The 26,591-nt window shown below is 36.4% G+C and overlaps 1 protein-coding gene across 1 annotated transcript in view; it reads right to left on the bottom strand.

Moving 5' to 3' along the window:
* Window positions 1–26,591, bottom strand: part of whrnb (whirlin b) — a 51,091-nt gene that overhangs the window by 16,482 nt on the left and 8,018 nt on the right. The window contains exons 2-5 of the mRNA XM_043240078.1: window positions 15,967–16,185; window positions 12,358–12,483; window positions 4,853–5,061; window positions 3,167–3,206 (exon numbers count right to left, since the gene is read on the bottom strand). Coding sequence (XP_043096013.1) covers window positions 3,167–3,206; window positions 4,853–5,061; window positions 12,358–12,483; window positions 15,967–16,185 — 594 coding nt within the window. The remainder of the gene's footprint in view (window positions 1–3,166; window positions 3,207–4,852; window positions 5,062–12,357; window positions 12,484–15,966; window positions 16,186–26,591) is intronic.

Here is a 26,591-nt window from a genome sequence, read left to right as displayed (position 1 = left end):
GTCTTCGATACTCTCAGATTGTATCTTTGATCTTTCACACTGCGTGACTGTCACTCATCCGAATGAGCAGCAATTTCCCTCCGACTTCAGGCATTTGTCAGAGATTTCGCAAAACCTGTCGGCGAGTGAAAATCAGGGCTAAATATCATGCACTGTGAACTTGACATAAATTTAACCATTTACAATAGGTTTATTTGCCCACTTAAAGAATTAGTTGTGTGTAATTAGTATATTTCCAACATTCTCCAACCATTTGTCATAAGTGTCATTTCAGAATGCTGTCTATGTTGCTTAGCCACTTGCCGTTTAAAAAAAATCATAACGTGTGCCTAATTCAAGCACTACAGTAAACCTACTGACACAGACGGAGAGAGGGGAGACTGGCACTCTAGGCACACAATAGTGTTCAACCAGGTGTAATCTGAGTGACCTACATAAGTCCCATTGAAGTGGTTTGCTCAAGTTTGCTGAAGCTCTGATTCTTCAGGCTACATATGATGGACAGCTTGCATTGTATCCGTTCCGTCAAGCTTTCTAAAAGGACAAGGCCCTCTCGTCTGCCCACTGAATGATGGAAGATTTCGGTTCATTCCAACAAACTAAAAGCATGCCAGGCCCGAGGCACAGGGGACAGGAAGGGAGGGCAGCAGGCAGCCCAGCCTAGCCTAAAGCAGCATGTTTGGGACAGACAGGGGTTATTCACGAGCAACCAAACAAGCTAAACAAACAGCTTAAGGTTACTGAGACAAAATACAATTTGAGTCCTAAAGCCACAGAAAAGCTCTGATGGTCTGTGAACCGCTCTGTCTCCTGTAAGTTCAGCTTTTATGCTCCGGGAAATAATATCAAAACACTTCTCTAACTCAACCTTAAATGTGACAAAGCATAACTACGTTGACCCCAAACCTCCATAGCTCACAGAAGCCGGCATTTGCCTATTTAGCGCAAGGATTAACAACAAATTATCGCTTAATTTATGTTTCAGCATTAATCGCGACATGCATTTAACTGTCTTCATTCAAATGTAATTGTGTAAGCCTAAAGCAGTTCTGCGTGTAATCGTCTGAGTAACAATGAATTAGTATGCCTTGTCTCCAATCCACAATTATGAACTAGCTGATTACTGTGAGAGGAAACAGTGGCTGCTCCGGATAAATCGATGGCTTAATTTGAGAAAAGCTTTTAATCTACATTTATCCGAAAAACATCACGGGTTTAAAAATTGTTTGTCATGCAACGTTAGAAAAAGGTTTTATTTACGTAGTTAACAGTGCGTATGAGTCAGAGCAGTGCTTCAGTGGTTAGAGAGGGTGCTCTGGCACAATGAGCCATGGTGCTTGAGGTGAGAGGTCGAAACTGGTTCTCTATTCTTGTCCTGACAATACAACATTGCACATTTTTGATGTGATACGCTAATAACTCCCTGGCTTGATAACGGATTGCAGGATTAATATAAACACGAAAAAACTCTAAAAGCACATAAAAAATTAACATCTTTCTAGCAATGTCATCAAACATTTCATATGGGATAAAGCTCACTACAAATCTACAGAAAACAACTGCTCATATGACACCAATATTGTTTAAACATTTTTTTTTGTGCATTACACAGAACAAAAGAAGTCATACAAGTTTGGAATGACATATTTAATATAAGCCAACTTTTTTCACCTTATAATTCTGCACACGCATGCAGTCAGGTCACGCATCAGAAAAAATAACTGTAAAATAAAAAATCGTAAAATGCATAAATAATGATTTTATTTTTAGGTGAACTGTCTCTTTAAAGTCATTGAACAGGTTCCCTATTGGTATTTTTAACCTACTGGTAAAAATACTGGTTAAAAAATACTAAATAACTAAATACTTTACAGCTGAGCATAGCCAGAAAAAATTTGTTAGAAAAAATATTTGCTAAATGATTTTGCTACAAGAGCTTTTTAAATGTATTATATTCATTTATTGATATCTTGATATTTATTAATAAGGCTAGTTTAAAATTTCATATATATTTCAGAAAAGGCAAACCATTTTCCTATATGTAATATGTTCAACTGCAAGCTGTGAACAACAACCAGCTTTTTAGTTTATCGCTGTTTAACATCGCTGCTGTGTGAATGAGACTGCTTTCCCAGGTCTCTTGAGTGACACCTCTATTTCTCAGCTGCAGAAAATCCTTCTATATGTTTATAATACTACTTCAGTGAAGATCTTTGTCAATCCAGTAGGTCACCTTGAACGTAATGGGTCTCAGAAATCCTGCACTTCTGCCAAAGTCCTCTGACAGGTCTTGGAATGGGAAATGGAATAGACTGTTACAAGAGAAGGTAAGGACACACAAGCGCTTGCCATCAAATCCATAATCATTTCCGGTAAAGCAAGCAATTCACTTCAAAAGCTCATTTTAGGGGTGGAAGATTGAACTATGCAAGTGACACAAAAAATGTCATATGCAGCAATTTCCCTGTCGCTTTCCCTTCTACAGGGTCCTTTAACCATTTTTTAGTCACCCTGGATAAAATATATCTCCAACCATCTGGATAAACATCATGTGTGCTCCACAGCTCTGAGAAGGCCACTCAAACCCTAAGAGAGCTTTGATTTGCCCAGCAGGAAGCAAACGTTTCTCCCTGCCTTCAACAGATGAGACAGACGCTTCACACAATCAGAGCAGTTTGATGTCTCCCAGCTTAGAAACGTCCTTTGCACTCAGTAATAGAGTAATGTGAGCGAGTTAGGCAGAGATCACAGCCTTACAGCTGTGCAAAGACAATCCTTTAACAACCATCAGATAAAACCTCCACAGACAATAGACCGTGCCATGTATGGCAGACACAGTTTGCAGCCATCGGCACAATACACACACACACACACACACACACACAGTGTGTTTACTTTGAGATAGTGGTGTTTATTCAATTTGCACATTAAAAAGCTTGATTGCTTTGATCTGTGGGTAGGAAAATGATGTGGAGCCAATACATTGCTATTTTCAATATCACATTGACCTTAATATCAGCTTTTTGTATTCTCACTTCTCAGACTCATTACTTGGAAGGAAAACCATAAAATTACACATTAAACAGAAAGTTAACCCTGGATGCTTGAATGAAATTGAATCAATCCAAACAGGTTTGTATGTGTAAATTGCATTTTTGTACCTTACCTTTCCTGAACTTCCTGCTGCAACATCAACAGGCAGAATGCTGTTAAGAGAGAAAGAGATTTTGTTAAGTAAAATAAATAGTGCATATACTTACAACTTTTATTATGACAAGACCCTCAGCAATATTTGCTTTTGAGTGGTCATTCACCAATAAGTCATCCATAGCACCGCACTTTCACATCTCTCATATCACTACATGGTTTCTCTTTTCATACCAACCAAAGAATAGCTAACTGGTTACATATTGTGAATCAAAAAGGTTAGTCACTCAGTATGGAAATGACTAATTAATAATGTGATACTAGTGAAGTATTATCTCATTGCAAAGCAAATTTGTTTTCTATATTATAATATACAATTTTTTCTAAAAAGATGATTTACAGACAATATTTCATGTACAAGTAGCAATTTATATGGCAAATACCTCATAATAAATTTTACGCTTCAAATTAGGATCTTGATTTTGCGATTGCTGACTGGTTGTACACATAAGGCAGACTTACTTATATAGTGGATGCAAAAAAAGTAATCAAAAAGCATCTTAGAAGACAAGACTAATGAAGCATGGAACTAAAAGGCACCTTGCCGGATTTCCAGGGGAGCACTTTAGATGAGCACACCCTCCAGAGATCCCAATCAGCCCATTTCCATTTAGGGCATTGAGAGAGTGAGAGAGATGGGATCCCTGCTATAAGTCATATTGCGACTGTCATTCCACTAGCATGTCATACATATATTTCAACCATCACTGCCTAAGGCACGTCATCTAACAATAGCATCTGCATCTAGCTTTAAAATCGTCTCACCGCTATATTTAGAGACTCTCTTTCAAATCCACTATCTGTATGACTAGATTTACTGACCTGAGAATAATTTAGTAAGAGCTAGACCACATCTGAATTTCAGAGGATAGCTTAAAATATATTGCATAAAGTGGAGCTATTACCATAATGGAAAGAATTGAATACATTTTCCAAATAACTGTCTAATTCACATTAGGTAAAGGATCATTAAACGGTGTTAGATCTAATTATTTTATTTCATAATCACCTTTTAAAATGAGTGACTATTAAGGCAGATTTCAAATGGCAAATGGTCTAATTGATTGTTATTTTACCCCTTTACATGCAAGCACAAATTGAGACCATTTTTCCACCTAGCATACTGTATATTTAATCCCTTTTTGTTACATTCATAACAAAAGGAAGGTGAAAGAAAGAGAAGAAATCTTGACTCAAATCTAAGGAAGCAAAACTTTTGGCATATATTGGAAAGAAAAATCTCATTCTTTTGGATATTTACATTTTTCCTTAGCTAAAATTCCATAGAAATTCAATTACTCACATATCGCTTTCAACAATATGACTCAAATATGAATTAAAACTCTTACAAAACCACATATAGTATCTAGTCAATGCCATCAAGTTAATGCCATGTTATAGCTGTACACTCTCGATGTATGTCAACAATGGTCTCGTTTACGGTATGTCCATCTTCACGCCATTTATTTCGTGTAACAACAACAGCGACACAACAACAGCGTAACAGTTTGCAAATCTATTTGGTGATAAACTTTCATTTTGATGGCGTATGACATATTTCAAATGACTCACATCTGACAACCTGAGCTCTGAAAGAAAGCGGTCTGATGGGAACTCACATGTTTCCTTTTGGAAAAAGCTTTACCTCTGGGTGTTACTATTGGCCGAGCTCTCAGCGATCTGTGCACTGGGAATCCATTTGGTCTCATCCACCACAGTGCGTGCGTGAGGCAGCCGCCCCACGTCCTTTATGGTCATCAGCATGTGGCGGGAATTCTTCAAGATCTGCACGGCCTCGTCATGAGAGATGCTCCGGAAGCTACGCCCATTGACCTCCAGAATCTGATCCCCTACCTACAAAGATGGAGACAGAGATGCAAAAATGAAATGCAACAATGCCTGGAACAACAGCGCAGGGCCCACGCACCACAGGAACCTGTTCGAAAGAGCTGCCAGCAAATTTACACGCCGAGATTTCAATTACGGCTGATAACTGACAAACAAGCTGTCCCTTCAGCGTGATTTGTACATGAAATAATTTAATCTGTATTGCCAGAGCATTTGCAACGGGTGGCAGATAGACAGTTATGAATATCATCTGTCCCGTTTCCAAATTCCCTCAGTAACAGACTGACAGGAAGTGAGGGAGCAGACAATGAAGAGAAAGAGGAGCATTCACTGGAAATTATTCAGTTACAAGCTACAAATAAAAGAGCTCAATCTGTTCTCATTAAACCTACACGGCCATTGCTGAATATTGGTATGTTCTGCAAATCAATATAATGAACATAAAAACTCTCAGAGCAGTTCAGAACAGTGGGACAACAATCAATGACTATAACACTTTTGTTTTACTGTGTTTAAATCATCTTGCATATTAATATCTCATGTTATAAATCCATCAAAGGGATAAGTTTACTCAAATGTTGAAATTTGATCATTATTTACATACCCTTTTGTCATGGCAAAGATGTACGCTGATATTTTTGTAGTGACTTAACGATGTGGTCACATAAATAAACATACTTGAAAAAGTACAAAAAGTTGTCACTAGGGTGGTACCTTTTCAAAAATGTACATAGTTGTACCTAAAGGGTCCATTTTGATCTCTTAAAGGTATAGGTACAAAAGCATACCTTTTAAAAAAGGTACTTATTTATTTCAAGAGTAATGTATATTCAGACAGATGAGGCAGCAATGTATATAAGGGTAATATTCAATTTTAGGGTCAAAGCAAGTACTAAACACATTATTTGTGTAACTTGGAGTCTGTTGTTAAACATATTTTGTGCATTTCAAGGCTGCGATGTATTAAAGCTCATCCTGACTTTTTTCATCTAGTCTATAAAATAAATACCCTGCCAGCTTTGTCTAAGCAAGACAAATTCTAAACGATGGATGAATGTTCTGTGAAATAATAGAGGGAGAAAGAACCAAAACAGAAAGGCTCAGGATTTTTACAGTGAGGAGGAAACTGCAAACCAGTGTTCAATTTGAAGAGGAGATTGTCCCCCTTTTAGACCCTCCTTTAAAAAAAACGCTTGGATATTCCTGTTTCTTTCACTGGGGGAAAAATGCAATGATTGACATAGCATGTTTTTTGTTTGCCCAAAATTTCTTCGATCACTGCTGCAAACTAAACCTCTTCCATGCCTCCTTTTGTTCTCCTCAGCAAAGGAGAAATAATAAAGAGAGATTAGTTATCGATGTGTGTCTGTTTCTTCCTCTCTGTGCAAACGTTCTTCATGCAGTAGAGTCAGCAGCCAGAAAGCACTATAACTCACTGGTGTAGAGAGAGAGGGATAGTGAAAGAAAAACAAGAAGAGAGAGAGAGAGAGAGAGATAGAGAACAGAGAGGTTGATTTATAAGCTGCAGGAACTCAAGGATCCTTCATTTACTCACAGAAGGGAAACCACTGGCATTCTTCTATCAACCTTTCTTCACCTTTAACACACTCTCCAACGCTTCGCTACGCTCTGCATCCCTTTATTCTTTCCTGACTACTCCTCCGCCTTGTGCACCATTACACCATTTTTTCCACCACTCTGTCATCCCTCGATCCCACTCTCCTCTAATAGCCCTCTACATGACTATATACTTTATTAATCCTTTGGGGACAATCAACACTAACATTAAACATGTAGCGCACAAATGTATGAAGGCAAATGCAGTATTGTTAAACAGCTGAGAGGGCAAAACAATAAAATAAACATGCATTATACGTTTGTGTGCATTACCACCAAAGTACGACAAGAGTGCAACGCAATATAACTATACACGTACTTTGTGCCATTAAAATGCATTTAGACACTTAAGCTCAATGTATATATATATATATATATATATATATATATATATATATATATATATAATATAAAAACAGTAATTAATAATAATATAAATCTTACAAATTCTGCTTTAAAAACTTTTAAAGAGACCACATCAATAACCAAATATTAAACAGTCACACTTGTTTTAAAATAAAGCATCAACCCCTTAGTAAAACGAAAAAAAAGAATACAAAATAATTAAAATGTATAGAATTATTATAAATCAGGTGAATAAGAACCATGTACATTCACAAAATATTACTTGTATAAGTTGGATAAAATTCCATTTATGTCTCATTTCAGACATATTTTCAGGGACAGCCTATGTGTTATAAATATAAAGCAACAATGTGTCCATTAAAATCAAAGAAGCTTAATCTTGCTGATCTTCATTTATGTAATGCCTATACACAAATAGGATTTCCATGTTTGACTTATTATGAGAGCTTGGATTTATCCCAAATCAAGACTGAAACACCTTAAGAAGCAATAACTGTGCTGGCCTATAGGCATGACCCATATAAGCTCTTGTGAGGCTTCTCACTAGGTCATTTTGTAGCTCTATTTCCATCCCTGGCTGCCTCTGGCTGTCTCTTTGTGTTCTCCAGGTGGGTCTAAATGAAACAAATATAAAAGACTCAAAGTTATTATACCACAGGCAGACTTGAGGCCCACTCATATACAAATATACAAACACACTGCTCAGACCTCGCGCATCCGTCTGTCAGCTACGGTTGAACTGGACACCAGCAGTGGTGAGGCACAGATAAATGTGTCTGACGGACGTCCGCCACAGATCCAGGTGAGCCCATCTCATCTCTGAGGGGGACGGACATTAATTAGGCCCAGTGTTGAGCTACGCAGATGGGACAGATGCCGAGCCATCAGTCAGTTTTACCTCCAGCGCAGCTGAAAGTTTAATCTACATGGCTCTGAGTTCAGCAGACAGGGAAAGGGTTTTTGGGAAATGGTGGGGGTGGCTGCTTGAAGGGAAATGCGGTTCAGAAAAAAAGGAATTATGGAATGAGTTCAAAGGCCAGGAGTTTTGCCAGAAGCTCTAACTAAAAAAGAGCTAGTAGGAGGATCCAAAACTTTGTGGAAAACATGGTCTCCGCTGAGGAACACTGCTTTGTACTCCACTTACGTACACTCACATGTTATAGGCAAAGATGCATATATACAAGCAAGGACACAATAAATTGAACCAAAATATTCTACTTTAAACAAATGCGCAATACAAATCATCTAAGAATCATGAAAAAAGCATTACAGTTTCCGCTAAAACATTAAGCAACAACTGTTTTCAACAACATTGATAATATGAAATATTACTTGAGCACGTTATCAGCAACCGTCATGTGAATAAATTAGATTTTAAAATATATTAAAGTGGAAAAGAGTTATTTAAAATGTAATCATATTTCTTACATTTTTACTGTATCAAATAAAAATAAAAGTATTTCTCTAAAAGTGGGTAGAAAAAAGAAAACATAAGTAATTATTTCACTTTAAGATTTTTATTTAATAAAAAAATTTATAAAACTGGCATTTGCTTCAGGACGGTTTCAAAATAAAACTTTATTCAATGTATTTAAAAACAGCATGTTGCTTTTTAAATGCAAAGATATGTTTTTTCTTCATTCGGACAATAAAATGGATGTTTGTACATGAAAATATGGTCCCACTGACATTTAAATGCATAATATTGTGTACATAAATGTTTTTTTATAAAACATTTTTTATTTAAGAAAATACTTATATTGTTCCAATATGTATAGCCAAATATTTGCAATATAAAATGGCCACAACAAGTACACTATACTTATTTTTTGGTGTAAGTAGTTAAGGCCACCTAATATAAAGTGTGACTAAAGGTATAGAGAAATCGTCATTGTACTGCAGGTCACATACATTCCACCTGTAAGGGCGTCAGGCATCCTTTCATTGCTAATTTAGTTCTGCTTCTAGTGTCTATAAGAAAGAGAGTTTTTCAGTGACATATTGAGAGTCGACTGGTGTTTAGAAGAGGTCTTGAGTGGAACCTCTGGTCCACTGATGAGAGGTTCATTGAAGAAGCACTAAAACTCAAACAATTATAGAGAGAGCAAAATGAAAAGCCTCTCCAAAAAGCAAGCAGTCAATCTTTCATCTCCTCATCGCAGCCACCGCTCTCCATTAGAGCAGTACAGCAACAGTTGTGCGTCCAACAGAACACTGTTGAGCGGAGTAGATTTATGTGTTCTTGTAATACAGTAAGGTTCAAGTCTATGGCAAAGAAAGACTCATGATTATTGGGGCTGATAATTGCAATATGCAATTAAACAGAAAAAAGTTGGACCTTTTCCCAGTAATTTCTGAGAAAGCTGCAATATGGAGGTAGAAATTTCAGTGACTTTCACAGGTATACAGTCATGGTGCAGGTGTGCATGCAAGTTTTTTTTGTATGTCTAGGTTATACAAGAGCTCTTTTGTGTAAGCTTATAATATCAGCATAAAATTGGTTTTGACCTTTCATAAGTCATATAATAATCACAAACAATTGTTCTCTTACCTCACGGTCTGCTGCCTGCAAGGTGGACCTTTTTTAAAGTAGATCTATCGAAGTTGTGGCACAGCAGGAACTACATGTAAAATGTATACACTGAATGCAATGGGAGTATAGCTACAGATAAAAGTGTAAATGCACAAATGTGATGCTTCCAGTGTGAAAGAAGAAGCTTCCCCTCTACTTGCTACAACGTAAAAACAACATAGGCTCATTGGAAATATGCACTTCTGCCTACATTTCTGACAAATTAAAAAAGGTACCTACACAAATTGCTGCAGTTTCCATTTGAACACCAGAGGCCGTAAAACTCAGATAATTTGTATTCCCGGTCCTACTTTAGGTTGTGTATCTAATGCCTGTGAACTTACATAGTAACCAGATAGTATGTACCCACAGTAAGTGCACATTAGAACATAGTATCTAGTCCATTAATACATTAGTATCTGTTGTAATATTTCTGTAACTACACATATGTAACAACCCTCAGCCATACTGTTACATGTTACAAAATGTAGGTTTATAATTCCTGTTACATTTAGCAACTTAGCAAAGTGAAAAAAGTTTTGTTACCAATGTCTTGATACACATTTGTATATTTACACAAACATTAGAGCTGTAGATACTATGTACCAAGTTTACTTACACTGTAGTTACATACTAGGTACTCTAAATACCATGTAAGTACACAGGTGTTAAGGACTCAGTATAAAGTATGATTTGCAGGTCCACAGTTTTGTTTAATAAAGCCTTTTTGCTTAATTACATGGGGAATATTATGTTATGATTAGTACGTAACAACAGTGCTGCAGAAATATACATAAATGTACAGTAAGGTACATCAAATGAAAAAATTAAAACAATATATAGTATATATTATAGTATATTGGTATACAGTATGCATAGCATATACCAAAATATTTCATATATAGCCATTTATACTGTGTACAAATGGTAAAACAGACTAGAAAATATCTTACTATTATTTTATATTATAAAGGTAAACATACAGCTTACTAAATTAAATAAGCTAGTTTTATAATGCACTGAGCGTGAATGCAGAATGAAACCATAATGATAACAGTAAGAAATATATACTACTATTACTACTGATAGTAATAATAATATGCTCTATGGGGGTCCATAGACCTGATTTTAAAAACTCGGTTCTAGAGATAAAACAACAGTGACAAAAATGTCACAGTTAGCTAATGACACAACAAAAATACTATCCAAAGCACTTAGAACTACACTGAGCCGTGACGTCAAATGCAGCAGACAGGGAAAACATCCCCAACAATCCATTTTGAGCTATTAAGAGCACTCCAAAAGAAATTGGGCACTGGTAAACATTTACCAAGCATATAACACAATGAAATATCAGAGTAATCATGTATTTTTTTAATGGCTATTAATGAAGAAAGATGCTCTCTGCAGCCAAATGGAATAGCTGCAGCATCTACAACCAGAGCTTCAACACCAAACGGCCATACTACCCAACCAAACCTTGACTCTGTTGGTATATAGATATAACCCTTGGTCATATCAAAATTTGTACATTTCTGCATTCAGGTGAATGATTCTGGTCATTTCAGTGCAGATGCACCAGCTTTTCTGACATTGCTCCTGATCCGGAATACATTCTACAAAAACTCAAACAAAATCTCAAATTTTGTGTTTGTCTCACTTTCCTGCCAAATTTCGATACAAAATGTCTGACTTTTTATCACTAGCACAAGTAAACACCATCCCTGACATGAGACGATTACAAATCAACCCTTTTGTTAATATTTTTGCCATGCAGCCAAGCAGCGAGAATACAAATGAATGGTTGTGGACATGCAGAAGCACGGAGCTGCATTACCAAAAAGGTGACGTAAAATATTTATCCGTCTCTGGTGGGACAGAGGTGATTACTGAAGCACAATCACTGAATAACTCAAGCACATAAGGTCATAAAGAGAGACAGAGACCGAGGAAGGTAATATCATGTGCAATAAACAAAATAAAAACACAAAGCCTTGATTACCACCAACAAAACAATTCATCTCAACAGATTAAAGCAGAACGATGCTATGTTGAAGATTCAGGCTTGTGATATTTTCCAAAAAGCCTACCCAACCTATTCTCCGGCTGACTGGAGAAAGAGGAAACATCTTTCATCTTTCTGTCCATGGACCGATGCCAAAATGTTAAGAGCTCACTCAATCTTTTATAAGGCCAGCTTTGGATTTAGTGCCGCTTTGTTTCTACATCTTCCCGTTTGGCAGAGGCCACCTCAACCAATATACTCACACCACAAATTTAATTAGACACACTAAATGCAGTCCCGCCGAACCCCAGCAACACTTTCGACTACTTGCGGCTTTTCAGACAAAAAAAAAATCAGGTGTCAACATGTCTGAAACCATTTGTGTTTGTTTTAAGCGAACAGATGAAAAATATTTGCAGTCAAAACACAATGACTTGCAGTTTCAAACATGATTAACTTTCCTGTCAGATGTCAGGTGGCATGTAAATTTTGCACCTAGTAAATGAGCTGTTTTCAACGACATCATTACTGATGAATCACTGACTGACTGAATCACTGATTGACTGATGACTTCCAGCAATCTTATTAACAAATCACATCACACTACTCCCATCCAAAAAAAGACTTAGACTGAAATAAGGACAAGCAACCGGCTCACGTCTGAGTTGAGGCACAAATAATTGTATTATAGTCATAGCAGGCTCTTAAAGAGGTTCTCAAATTGTGACTCAAGATATTTTACCTTTAGTCCGCTGTACTCTGCAGCAGACCCTCGGTCCACTCCGGTGATATAAATGCCCAGAGCATACTCAGCACCTCCACGGATCATCAAGCCCAAAGATCGCCCATCATCCAGTGAGATATTCACCTGGGGAGAGAACAGACATATTTGTATATTATCGTGCTCAGCTGACCTGTTTATGTATTCAGTAACAAGTCTTCACAACAGCACAACTCCTTAAGCAATCTAACAGTACACATCCAATTCCTTCCCTAGCTCTGTAACTTTGCGACCGACAGCTAAGGAAGGGCTGAAAGTTTCAAAAAGTTCAGCTTTATATAAATGAGATGAAAAACAGCTGTGATGTCTGCCACAAGTGTTTAAAAACCAGCTGAGTTTTTGCTGAATTCAATGCATAAATCACAGCTGCATTTCTACGTTCATCTTGGATTCCAAAAACAGATTTTTACTCTTTGATTGTCACTAGATTATGGCTGAATTCACAAATCTATCAGCTATGCTGTATGTCTAATTGAAAATATTTTTTCTTCACTTTTTCCAATGTTAATGTATTGTAAATTTGACATTTATACATTTACATTTATATTAACTTTAGAAACTTTTGGATCTGTAAAAAATGCTAATAATAATACTAAGAATAATGTGTGTATACTGTTTAAATGTTATTTATATATAAATATTAATAAATAAATATAAAACTTATTTTTAATATTTACTGTATATGTGTATTTATATATACAGTACACATATATTATGCAAACAAAAACTTTGATAAATCACGATTAATCGTTTGCTAAAAATGTCCACGGGTGAATATAAAGGTATGCGTGGAAATTTTCATTACCCTCTGAAATAAGAGGTACATAAGTAAATAAATATATATCATTTATGATACATAGTATTTAATAACTGCCTTTAACAATTCTCTTTAACAATTCCTTTTCTTTTTTTTAGGTGGAAATTTATGGAATAATATGGAATTAAATTATATATTTATATTTATTTTGCACAATTTGACTAATTCTAAGTTATGGTAGTTCAATGTGACCTTCATACAATGTAAAAAAAAAAACTCTTGAACATTAATAACAGTGACTGCATATGACCCTTACAATGACTGCATATTAAAATAATTTACAGTACATTGACATACTGCTGCACATTTTACAGGCACAACTTCAAAGCAGCAGATATCCAGTACTTTAATTGAGCCTGTGCGACACAGTGGATTATTGGTTAGCGGGTGGGATATTTACCCCCTAGTTCAGACTGTGGTTGCACACTTCATTTCGCTCATCAGTTATGGACGCCCCATTACTAAAGGAAAATGCTGAGGCAATGAAGAGGAGGGGACTATAAATTGACTCACCCACCCGTCAGGATTCTAGTGATGTTCGACCTGAATGAAATACCAATAAGATTCTAAGTCTAGAATGCAGCACAACCAACCACTGCGGCATCTAAACCCTGATGAACGTTCACCAACAAATCAATTAAAGCTGTGTTCATCACCTCTCTACGGGTTTGTCTGTGGCTTTGAGGTGATTATGCTTCATTAGTTCTCATTTATCTTACACCGTTTCGCACTAAAACATCGAACAGATTCCCAGAATCCAGATGCGATTCTCCTCGGCGTTATTCAGACTAAGTACGAGGGTGGATTCTGCGTCTGCTTGTAGCCTAATGAAGCAGCCGCTTTCTGACCTCTAGCAGAGTCGTGCACATTTCACAATCCCTCATAGTTTTGTCTGACCGGTTACACTGATGTAACGTACCGCTTATTGGCAGGACCTGCAAAGAATTCAAAGTGTCTCATGACCTTAAATGTCAGCTCTGCAGACAGCACTAAAATACCAATGTCGTTAAACACAAATGTACATGTGTAGACACAATTCAGTACACAAACTTCCTCCTTATTCATTCCTCATGCATTACACGTAGTGTGATAAATGGGTAATATGGATTTGGCTAGTTCATCTGAACTCGGATGATAGTTCGAATGGGTCATATCAATCACATTGACATAGAGAGCATTTCAGGTGAGCAGGGCCCGATGCGTGCCTGAAATACTCTTTCAGCGGCCACATACGAGCCAAAACAGCATAGACCCCCGCTAAAGAAACTCTGCAGCTGACACGCTCCACTGACTCCATCCAAAACAAATAGATCACTGTCAATGTTTGTAATTAGGGCTACCTTGAGTCATCCATAATCAAATCTGAAGAAACAAACTGTTTTTGTTGTTGAATTAACCATTGTGCGAAATTTAAACAGTTGTTACGAGTGAAAATCTCTGTGTTTGAGTTCATGGCAGTTTAGGTTTTACAACTGATTTTACAGGCAGCTGAAGGATCTCTTGCTGTTCCAAGCCTGTAGAGGTTTTTTTCTGTTGAACACAAAGGGTTATATTGCCGGTGGCCCCGTTAACTTCTACTACTATAGAAGTCATTGGGGACCACTAACTCTTTGATTACCAGCACTCATTAAAACACAAAAAATCTTCTAATAATCCACACAGGGTTAGTTCCACACAGAAGATCAGATACCACACGTACACAAAGACGAGAGCAGACAAACTAACACTGGATGGAAAGCAACTTATAAGGATAACTAATGGCTAATTAACGACACACACCTAAGCAGAACGACATGATTAACGGAAGACAGAAACTAGGTCACACATGGCACATGAGGAATTAAAACACACACAAAAGAGTCCAGGGGTGTAACAGTAATATGATTGAATTTTGAAGTAAGAAGTGTTGGATAATTTTGATCATCAATTCTGTTTACAAACTCACCACATAACATTAATTGGCAAAAATTTTACTTTTTTAAAAAAAAAAGCCATTTGTTTTCTGAAATAAAGACACCTTGAACTTGAAAATAGCACATTCTGTTAGAATATTACATTCAAAAGAGCAAAATATGTGAAAATGACTTGGGTCTTAAAGGGTTATTTTTATTAAATGCACATGAATATATCCTTCTAACAGTATGATTATTTAGCTGTTTTTAATTAGCTGTATTTTGTCTTCTTCTTTGTTGCTTATTTTCACTTTTCCGGCTCAATGCAGTGAGTTTTACACATACGTGAGGCCACATGGCCAAAAAAAACTCTTCCATATTGAATGGAACCTTTAGACATGCAATATAAACCTCTGGTGATACATTTTTAAATTTGTAAGTTACTAACAGATGTTGTATTTAGTACATTTAGTGGTAACTGTTTTGGACTTTTGATTGGTGACAGCTGTCCTTTGGGCATTTTTAGCTGATGAAGCAGGATATTGGATGAAGGTGTAAGAGGGCATAGCAGGGAAAGATGCTAAATATGTGTGTGTGTGTGTGTGTGTGTATGTTAATGCACCTACAGAGAAAAAAAGCCCTGCAGAGCTGGTTCTCAGCTAGCAGAATGGAATCACTGAGGCATTGCAGTGATTTCTACACTCGTTAGGGCTGTCATTTTAAATATGAATAAACTGAGTGACACAACACATAGAGGGAAAATTCACAGATGTTTAGCACTTTACAACATAACCCAGAATTTTAAATGGCTTACAGTACATTCCACTCAATCTGTCAACATGAATGCTCGTTTACACTCACCTTCTTCTCACCACCCTCGTGCCGAATGTGTGTGTGGCCATGTTGCTGAACGTCCAAGAGTCTTCCTCCTGAGCCATGCTGCTCCAGCAGGTCTGGTGGTGGGGACACACTGCGGCCCTGAGGGTCCACCCATGTGTACACATGATTGGTCACGTAACCACCTGGGATTCGTCCCATAGAACAGACCGACATCGAGAGCTTCTTAGAGCCTTTTAATACCTGCAAAGGGAAAACAGACGGACAAGGACAAGAAAGGAGGAAGCAAAAAGAGGAGTGAAAAAGAAATTAATAAATAAATGATTCTGCACATCGAAATCTTAAATCTTGTCTCCAAATTACTCATTAACAGGCTATAAATAATGTCTTCATTCTCTTCATTTCACTTTTCATTGTAATTTCCAATATTATCTTTGTGTTCATCTAATCTAAAAAAAATCTAAAATCTAGAAACCTAATCTTTAAAACATCAAAAATGAAATCTTTAGCAAAAAAATAATATTGCATTTCACACACTGTACATTATATATCTATTATAGCATTTTATTTTTTAACTTATTTAGACAGTTTAGAATTATAACATAAGCCTTAACTGGCTGGTTTTTAGTATCATCCTTTGAATATTGAGAATATTGAAATAGCAAGGACAAATATTGATACGTAAACTAAAATGACAAGAATTACAATTGTTTTTGTTAATTGAAACCTTACATTTAAATGAAGATGAGAAATGTTGCTTTGGCAAGTAAATGAAATAAAATACCAGTAGGTTAAAGTACAAAAATTATTGTAACCAAAACAGAAAATATTACGTGTGTGTGTACGTATGTTTATTTGCAAGTGTTTATTTGCGAAAACAGATTTCTTATGCTGTTATGTTTTTATTGCATTTCATTGTGTTAGTTAGCTGTGTTTTTTATTTCTTACCAAATCAAAATAGCCTAACTGCTAAAAAAAACTTGAGTTAATATGTTTTTGCAAATAAAATCTTGATATATATATATGTGTGTGTGTGTGTGTGTGTGTGTGTGTGTGTGTGTGTGTTTATATATATATATATATAGCATATAAATAATACCAAAGTAATGCTGGCTATTACTAAATTCAAATCTATAATATAATTATATGAGCATAATAAATATAATTAAATCATTTAAGGATTAAATTTTTAACACTTTGCAAAAATCAATTATAATGGCTGATCAATGAAAATTCTAAGACGCATTAAATGTTTACATTTAGATGAGCAGAAATTACGCAGCCTTATTACGAAAGCTGGGTTGTATCTCAGCTGTAATTTTCCCTCCTCGAGACTGCCCAGTGATTTGATCACAGGAGAAGTGTTTCTCCGTTGATGGCCTGCAAGAGCCAAACAAGTCCTATAAAAGATCTTACTGACTCTAGTGCAGGTCTCTTGTGAATTGCCCCAAGTTATGTAGATCAATCCCACCACCTCCCTGTACTGCTCTCAGTAGAAATGTCCACAGACATCCATCTCTGACATTTAATATGCTTTATAGGGACAGCGCTGGACGTCTCAGTGGGGCTGAGAGTTGTTTTTTCAGTGCGACTGCAGATACAGACACCACCTCCATGCACTGAGCAGAAGGTTCAGACAGACACCAGATTTTGAAGTCCCTTAGAAAGGTTGGATCAAATCACTTAGAAGTATTTCCAACAGTATTTGCAACTCTGGTTTTGGACTTCCTCAAAGCACACAGAGGAGGACAGGAAGAAAAAGAATAAAGAGAGAGACGGGTATTGAAAGACTGAGTCAGTGCTACAGAGAGAATATGAACAGTATCCACTGATTCTCCTCGGAGAAGCTCGCTGACACTGATTTCAAATGTTCAAGACACAGAGGACATACAACAAAGATTATGAGTAAGAACAATCAGAGACATATACGAAACGTGTCGATCTTCAGAAAGCTTCTCAATCAAGATCAAAAGCACTCACTGGCATAAATGCATAAGCAGACAGAGCCACGCAAGTGAATGAAATCCCTCTGGCTCGCTCACAGAGAAGCTCCCGTGTTGGTCATTTACATGGATCTACATAGATTAACATAAATGTTTAATTGGAGCAGAACAACACATTCAGTGCTGCTTTTTCTGGTGCTGCTGTTGCTGCATGAATTATGAACAATGGCATGTGTGTCCTGGTTTAAAACTGCACTCACAAACACTTTTGAGCAAAGGTAGGCAGGGGGCTAAAAATACGAGCACCAAACCTGTGAAACCGCGTGGAGCATTTCATCTGCAGCCTCTGAATGGAGCACTTGACCAAATGTGGTCAGCTACATAACAACACCTCAGTGTGCAAAAAACAACAGCGCGGACAGCTAGCACAGTTACTGAGCGGATCTCTTACATAACAGACAGTATGTGGGGAGTTTATAGCCATTGAGTAAGAGAGACGGAATAGGAGACTCAGTGCTGTGTGGATGTACAGCAGATGAGTCACGTTATTCTATTCTGAGAAAGAGTACGAGGGTTCAAAATGTATTTTCTAAAATAATAGGCTTTCAGATGTCAAAGAGTTTGATCATTTCATCAAGCCTCAAACATCGAACTAGTTAACCTTACTAGAGATATCATAGGGAAAAGAGACTTACTACTTGAATATATTTGCTAAATATGGCAGCTGTAGTAGTCTGACTTCTAGCTAAATAAGAAAAGCAGTGCTCAATATGGTGACTGTATGAATGGGAGTACTGTCTAATAGCTAAAAGAAAGTTTGGTAAAAGTTTGTTTACTATAGAATATGCATGAACATTAAGCTGAACCAAGCTGAAAATACTGCTAAAGCAGTACAATAAACAATATCAAATTTATGGAAGTGAAACATGATCTTGACAAGCAGTTTTGGATATTTCAGATGTGTTACATCAAAAAAAAAATTGAGAAAACGTAAGTTTAAGGCAACAAGCTTTGTTAGATTTTTGAGTTTTCTCAACTGTTTGTATCAGACAAGGACTACTACAATTTAAGAAAATTCATAGGCTACACATTTATAGTGAGGTTACTTTAGGTCATATATTCTGGACATATCCAGCTCTAGGACTATTTTGGTCTGCTGGATTTGAGATATTTTCATGTGACTGTGAAAAGGAAAACCAGTTCCAATAATACCAATTTGGTGTGACATCTGAGAACCTCTCACTACTATCAGGTCAATCGGATACATTGGCTTGCTCTTCTTTGTTGGCCCAATAACTTACACTCTTACAATGGAAGTCAAATCACCAACACATGTCAAGTGGATAGAATGTGTTGCATATTTAAATATCTTGCATTTAAATACCAATATTATTCTAAAAAAAATTCATACAATCCTCATCAATGATATTAAAATACACTGTAGGCTCAATGTCAGGCAATGTGCATTGTGCACAGATAGTACTCCAAATGAAGTTAGTATAGTGTAAGTATGTGTGTAAGTGTAGTATGATATTAATGTGACCCTTGACCACAAAACCAGTTTTAAGTCGCTGGGGTATATTTATATATAGAGAGAGCCAAAAATACATTGAATGGGTCAAAATTAATTTTTTTTCTTTTATGACAAAAATCATTAGGATATTAAGTAGATCATGTATCATGAAGATATTTTGTACATTTACTGTAAATATATAAAAAATTAAGTTTTAATTATTAATATGCACTGCTAAAAGCATCATCTGGACAAATTAAAAGGCAATTTTTCTCAATATTTAGATTTTTTTTTTTTGCACCCTGATCCCAGATTTGATGAAAATTAGAAAATCTGGTTTTGTGGTACAGGATCACAAATGTGTTTTAAATATATGACATTTTACTAGGAAGCATAAAAGACGTCTTTTTAAAACACACCGAAAAAAAAATTCACAATTCACCATTCAAGTCGGTAGGAGCTGCAGGCATTACCAAAATGGCCACGTTCATGATTTGTCCCACAGAGACGAATCACAGCCTCCCAGAATCAAAACACCTGTTTAAACTACTTCTTCAAGCTTCGGCAAGAAAGTAACTCTCAAAAAGCAAAGAAGGGGGAGACACAGGCAGATAGCAGAGAATGAAAATGAGGGCGTCTGACAGGGCTTTAGTGAATAAACCATAAGCCAGTGTCTCTTCATCACAGAGGCAAAGGACACACCTGACATTTCTGTGCTGAGCCTCAGCAGACGTAGCCCTCTTCTGATAAGAACGTGTAACAATCCTATTCCCCGCTCAGACCCGACCAGACGCCAACTGAGACCTGTGCTGACCTGGATATAATGAGTGGTGACAGAGTCGGCGATGACTAAACAATGACCTCACAGCCTTTAACACTGACGGGTCTGCTTACTCATTCTAAGCAATGCAAATCTACCGCAACAGTCGCAAACGCTGAAAGCTGACAGCAAAAGGATTATAAAACTAGAATGGTGGAAACAGCCAAAAGGGTCAAGGTTTGGGTAGCTAGCATAGCATGCTGGCAGATGCTGTAACTACACCATTATGGAGCTAAATGTATCTTTTTTAATTGACCTCTGTTTACAATTTACTGGTTATTCTGAGTAAACAAATTTTGTGATTGTAAGTACATAATATTTATCAATAAACACAAATTGCATTGATGAGTTTTTGTATTCGGTGTTCAGGACAGTCACTATTAAAGACTTCGAAGGTGCTATATGCAAGTTTTGTGCCCCAATATTGTACACTGTAAAAAAAAGAAATGCAATTTTAACTGTAAAATCTTGTAAAAAAAATGCTACAGAAAAAATACTGTTAATAGGTTAACAGTATGTTCTCGTACTAGTATTAAAATAGTATTAATTGTATAGTTTTTAGATGTAAACAGAACAAATGATCAAATCAGTGTATAATATCAACTGATATTTCTTGAATTCCCTGCGTGAAACTCATTGTAAAGTATTTTGCTTAAATAATCATGTCTTTTTAATAGTTTTTGTTATTAGTTATGTACATTTGGGCATCTTCTGTTACCATGATGGTGTTTTGTGTTTGCATGAATGACTTACTTTATATAAGTATATACTTCTGCTTGTGGCGAAGCTACTTGTGACGGGCTTTGATTCTTCATGTGGCTTTCTCTTTTACCATCATTATTTTTGAAATGTACTTGTTTGTAAATTACAGTTTTACACTGTACAATTTACAGGATTTGGACGTTAATGTGTTTACAGTTTTTCTGTATTTTATACACAATAATTCTGGCAACCACAGCTGCCAATTTTTGGGGGAAATAACTACAGATTTTTTACAGTGCAGTAATGTCATTTTTACCACTAGCTTGAGAGTTATTATGCTGCCATCAAGTACAGCAGTGAAACTTGTCATAACAAAGCCCAAATCTCGGGTGCATGTCACACTGAAGTAGCTTAAACAAAACTCTGTATACTGCGAACATTAAACATAAAATTGACTATATCCGAATTAAAAAGTACTAATTTATTTACACATGGTATGTAACGTGAAACGTGAAGCAAACCAAGAAAATGAGTATCTAACTTTACATTAGGTGTTTCGTACAAATTTGACATTTGAGTTATCTTTTGAATAACTCAAAACAAAATCATTCATCATTTACACACAGATTATAGATATATTACTTAATATGACCTACGTTACACATCATCCTTTTTTGTGATGTTTTAAATAGCTTTCCGATATGACTTTGCTTGATCATTGACACGTTGAGAACCTGACTTGAGGGCCATGTTAGTCCCATGGATTTTATGACTTAGAAAAAGAGCAAGTCAAGTACTTCCAAAGGGAGTTCCTAAAAATAGACTATAGAGCTACATAATTAATACAAATCTGTATTAGTTGTAAGTGTAAATAATTGAATTGTCGAAGAGATCTCATTTGTGATATTTCATTTTCAAAAAATGATGATAACCCAGAGATTTGACTACAGATGTGGCCTGTCCTCTGGGCTTTATCTGGGCTTATTCTGCTATCTCCTTTTTGCATATCAATCATCACAGCTGCAAATTAATGGAATCTACAAACCTGCTGTTAACATAGCACAACTGCACAGGTATCTCATAATACTGTACATACTGCGATTAAAGATGAACCACCTTGAATCTTGTAGATGACTTTTCAGGTTGAAGTTTAAAGAGATACCATAAAAATCACTGTAATCCAGTTTTTTATGAGGATTAATAATTAAACGCAATGTTTTCTGTCGCAGTTTCAGTGTCCTAAACCACAGGGATCTGTGGACAGTTTCGGAACAGCCCGTAAAAGCTTTGCAATATGTGCACTACCCCCTGAAGACTTCAGACCTAGAAACACCATTAAACAGTAAAAAGAAAAAGTAGGTCTGAAGTACGCCACTTAAAAAAATGTCAAGAAAAGACAACCTTCACTCTTCGACGTGAGGTACTTTTTTTGAACATACATCTTAGCCTTCCATCTGTCAGATTAGCTTATCGCTAAAACACATTGATGATGCTAAAGATCTTACATAAAGATCTTTAGGGACATCAGAGCACTAAACCTGCCATAAAAGAGCAAATCTTAAAACATTCTGCCTCATGTGATAAATCAAGCTCAAGCTTTTCATTCTTCCCTCTCATGCTTTTCATTTCTGCACATCAGTTCATTTGTCAAGCCTTCACATGTTACTCGTTCTCTGTAAATCTGGATGGAGGACTCATATTGTGCGGAAGGAAGGGCAGAGGGCTTTTCAAATTTCATGACCCATTCAGAAAAGGAAAAGGTCAAGAGCGTATGCCTCCAGGGAGGCACGAAAATATCTCACTTGAAAAGTTTGAAGCCAGCAAAGGTAGGTGAGATAAATATATACGTGTTATCTCTGTTTGCAGAGAAGGTTTACTGCATACAGTATGTTCATTTTCAGCTGCTGATCAAGACAAAAACTTGCAAACATGCCCAAAAGGAGCTTATAATACAAAGTCTAAAAACAAGAGAGACGTTTTTATTTCCTCATTTTTTTAAAAGAGATTTGAGGATCACAGAGCATTTGAGTCACCGAGGTTGCCAATATTTTAATTTGCTTGTTTATTGTTCCATTAACTGTGGCAACGCAGTGTGAAGACAAGCAAATAAAAGACGCACACTCCATTAAAATACCAATAGCACATATTACCGTCAGTATAAATTTAGATTTTAAACACGTGTTTAGTACACTGTCACATAACAGCACTAGAGAACAACGGTACAGCTTCCAAATACCAAGAAATAGGGGGAAAAAAACATATGCCTTAGACGAAAAGCTCATCGCTCTCTTCTGCCTTTCTTTAGGATTCATTATTTTTCAGCCTAGCTTGCACTCTAAACTCAACAATGAACTGTATACTGTACATATAGTCCCAAACTCACTTTGACTGTGAATTATTGCTTTCTAGAAATTGCTTTCACTGTCATATGCACCTTCTAAAAGTTAATAGGCATGACTAAAATAAAAAAAAAATACAAAATATATATTGAGAAATATTATTTTAATATACTTAAAATGTATGAAAAACATAATTAATTTGGTGATGCCAAATCAGATTTTTCAACAACAAATTTCTTATTATCAACGTTGAAAATAGTTTTGCTGCTTATTACTTTGGGGCAATTGTGATACTTTTATTTTCAGGATTCTCTGATGAATAATTTTTCCCAATCAGCTTATTTCAAGAATGAGAAACAGCTGAGTGATCAGAAATTAGCCAGTTAGCATCACTCCCTTAGCGTGCATAGCTAAATTATATTTTGCTAGTCAACACGTTTTCCTATAGACAGCTATTTTAAAGTAACAGGCAAAATATAAAAACTACCATTGAGCATAATAAAAATACTGGAAATACTCTCTCTCGCTCTCTCTCTCTCTCTTTCTCTTCAGCTTATTGTAAGACCTCCTTGTTTAGCACAGGAAGTAAGACTTTAAATCCATTCTCTCTGGTCTTTTTACACATTGTATTGCCAATAGGCTACTTTCAAAATTCTTAAAAGACAGTTTAACTACAGCTAAATCCACTTCTAATCCACTGTAAGTCTACTTAATCACTGCCTAACACAAACTCTCACTTTTTGTACATTGTGCAGAACACATGACCACACGGCTCTGCTGCAAAAGTTGTGTACTCACAGAACTGTCAGCCACTATACATTCAGCAAGGCTCTCCCTCAACTTTTCGTTCAGCTTTTAAAAGCAATCTGACAGGCCCAAGACCGGATAACACCCATAAACAGTATGAGAGTTTAACAGTGAAATGTACCACTTAGAAAACGCAACACATGAAAGCATTCTCCTTTCACAGATAAAAATTTGAACCCAGCATTTTATTCAGAGAGAGCGATATTCATTCAAGCAGGCGCCTGAGAGATTTTTTTTTTCTCCGTAAAGTATTGGGTTAAAAATGGGTTGCAAAACTGGCATTGCACAGTAACGTGGAATTGCCTGGGTTGTACCGTAAAATAAGGTAACTAAAAGTGTGGAGAGTTACCTTTGTCTAACATTTGCTTCATGCCTCCAACTCTGTCTTTTCTATTTAGTTTCAATAAGGACAAAGCTGCTGTGCATCCACGCAAACAGACCGTCATCTCGTGAAAACCGCTGTGCTTCGCTGTTGATTCAGTGACGTGATTCAGCGCAGTAAATGCAGCGTATGCACAGCCAGGCACTTAGCACAGATGGAGCATATGTCACTTCCAAGGGCAGCAGTCAGACACGTTCTGATACCTTGAATCGGACGTCTGCGTGTTGCGAGATTGATCTAATATCTGTCAAGGCCAGCGGGCAGCAACAACAGTAGACAACTTTACAGACTCATCAGTACGAAACCGCTCTCCTCGCTTTGGTAATTGCTGTTTTGGGGTTTGAATAGCGAGAGAACAAGGTAAAGCAAACATAAACAGAAAGAAATTTAAACGGGCAGCCAAGGGCCACGACAGTAGCTGGTTGCAGTGCTTCATTTGATAGAATTTCTAATTGTTTTGGTAGCTAGAGTTGATACAAAGAGCAAAATAGCTAATCGGTGAGGCTAAAGATGATTAATGCCTCTCATTTCACAACAACTCAGTCAGCCATTCTAAAACACCCACAGTTTTAATTACGCAACTTTGTATAGCACTAATGAAATAAAATTTACACCACCAGGATAATTTTTGGACACACAATACATGGTAGTATGGGAATTATACAGTTACTAAAATTATCTTACAATTTTCTAAAAACAAAAAGAAACATTAAAAAACATTTTCCCATCACAAAAATACGTTCATACCAAGCCACAATCATTACTATGATGTAATCATTACTGATCATCTGTTAAGAAATTATATGCATTTCTGTCTGCCAAAACATTTTTGAAACGGCATGCAAAATATTGAGGCACGAGGTTTAAAGGGATCATATGATGCGGTTTCAGTTTTCCTTTCTCTTTGGAGTGTTACAAGCTGTGCATAGATAAGATCCCTAAAGTTTCAAAGCCTAAAATCTGAAAACCAAAGAGATACTCTTTTTAAAAATCAGGACTTGTACACACCTCGTCGCCTTATAATTATAAGGTTCTATCTGGCATTTTTGTCAAAAAGGAGTTAATTACATATTCTTATTCTGTGACATCTTATTTACGTTATGTGATATTTCTTTTGTAAGCTGTGTACATTTTTGGACACAAAATTTAGTTTTAGAAAACAAAAAGGGATCTTCTCACACAAGTCTGTGGAATGTAAAAACTTTGAAGCTTAATATCTCAAAACTGCTCAGAATGCAGATAGAGCCTTATAATTCTGAAGCGACAACCTTGTGTTTCTTTGTGAAAGTCAAACTGCTCTGTGTTTATACTTCCAAAAGAGGACACGACTAGAAATCAGTCATTAAGTTCACTGTAAAATATTTTAGTCCTCCAACTCCAACTTTCCAGTGACTCGTTGCATTTAAAATTTTCCATTGGCCCAATTAAATGTATTGTTCTTTAATTGAGGCATCAGTTGTCCAAAGAAAAAATTGTCCTGGGCAGTGCAGAAATTCAATTGGGCCAATGGAAAAATTTAGATTCAACAAGTCAATGGACAATTTTTAGTTTTTTTACAGTGTTGTAGACAGTACAACAGTTCAACACAAATATTAAAGTGTGTTCAGCGCATTTCAGGAGGGCTGACCCCAAAACCTGGGAGCAGGCCATGCTGGCTGAGACAAAAAGTGATGCAATTCCGATTTTGCAAGGAAAGTCTGGCGCTTCTGACTCATAACCTTTAAGTAAGTTGCATTTTCTTATTAAAAGAACTTGCTTCTTACTATTCAAACGTTAGTTTTGAGCAGCATAAAGTAATAGTTGTTGTTTTGCTGCTTCTTCAGTCACAAATATAGACATGGGGTTATGTTTATACACACACACACACACACACACACACACACACATATATATATATATATATATATATATATATATATAAACACATTGCATTACACCAAATACACAAAATAATGTTCTTTTTAGCAACATCATATGACCCCTTTAAGTGAATTTGTGTTCTAAATGAGAGCAGAGTACGACGGGGTGAGATGTAGTCATTCGCCACGGATAACAGGAGGCAGAAGAGACAGGGCACACAAGCCAGTAAACAAGAACGAGAGAAAGAAAGAGCAATGATCAACTTGTTCATTCAAACCCAGCA

The sequence above is a fragment of the Puntigrus tetrazona genome, chromosome 5 (genome assembly GCF_018831695.1).
Source record: "Puntigrus tetrazona isolate hp1 chromosome 5, ASM1883169v1, whole genome shotgun sequence".
Taxonomy (NCBI): Eukaryota; Metazoa; Chordata; class Actinopteri; order Cypriniformes; family Cyprinidae; genus Puntigrus; species Puntigrus tetrazona.
The sequence above is the reverse complement of the archived record's forward strand: the minus strand, read 5'-3'. Positions and strand labels throughout refer to the sequence as shown.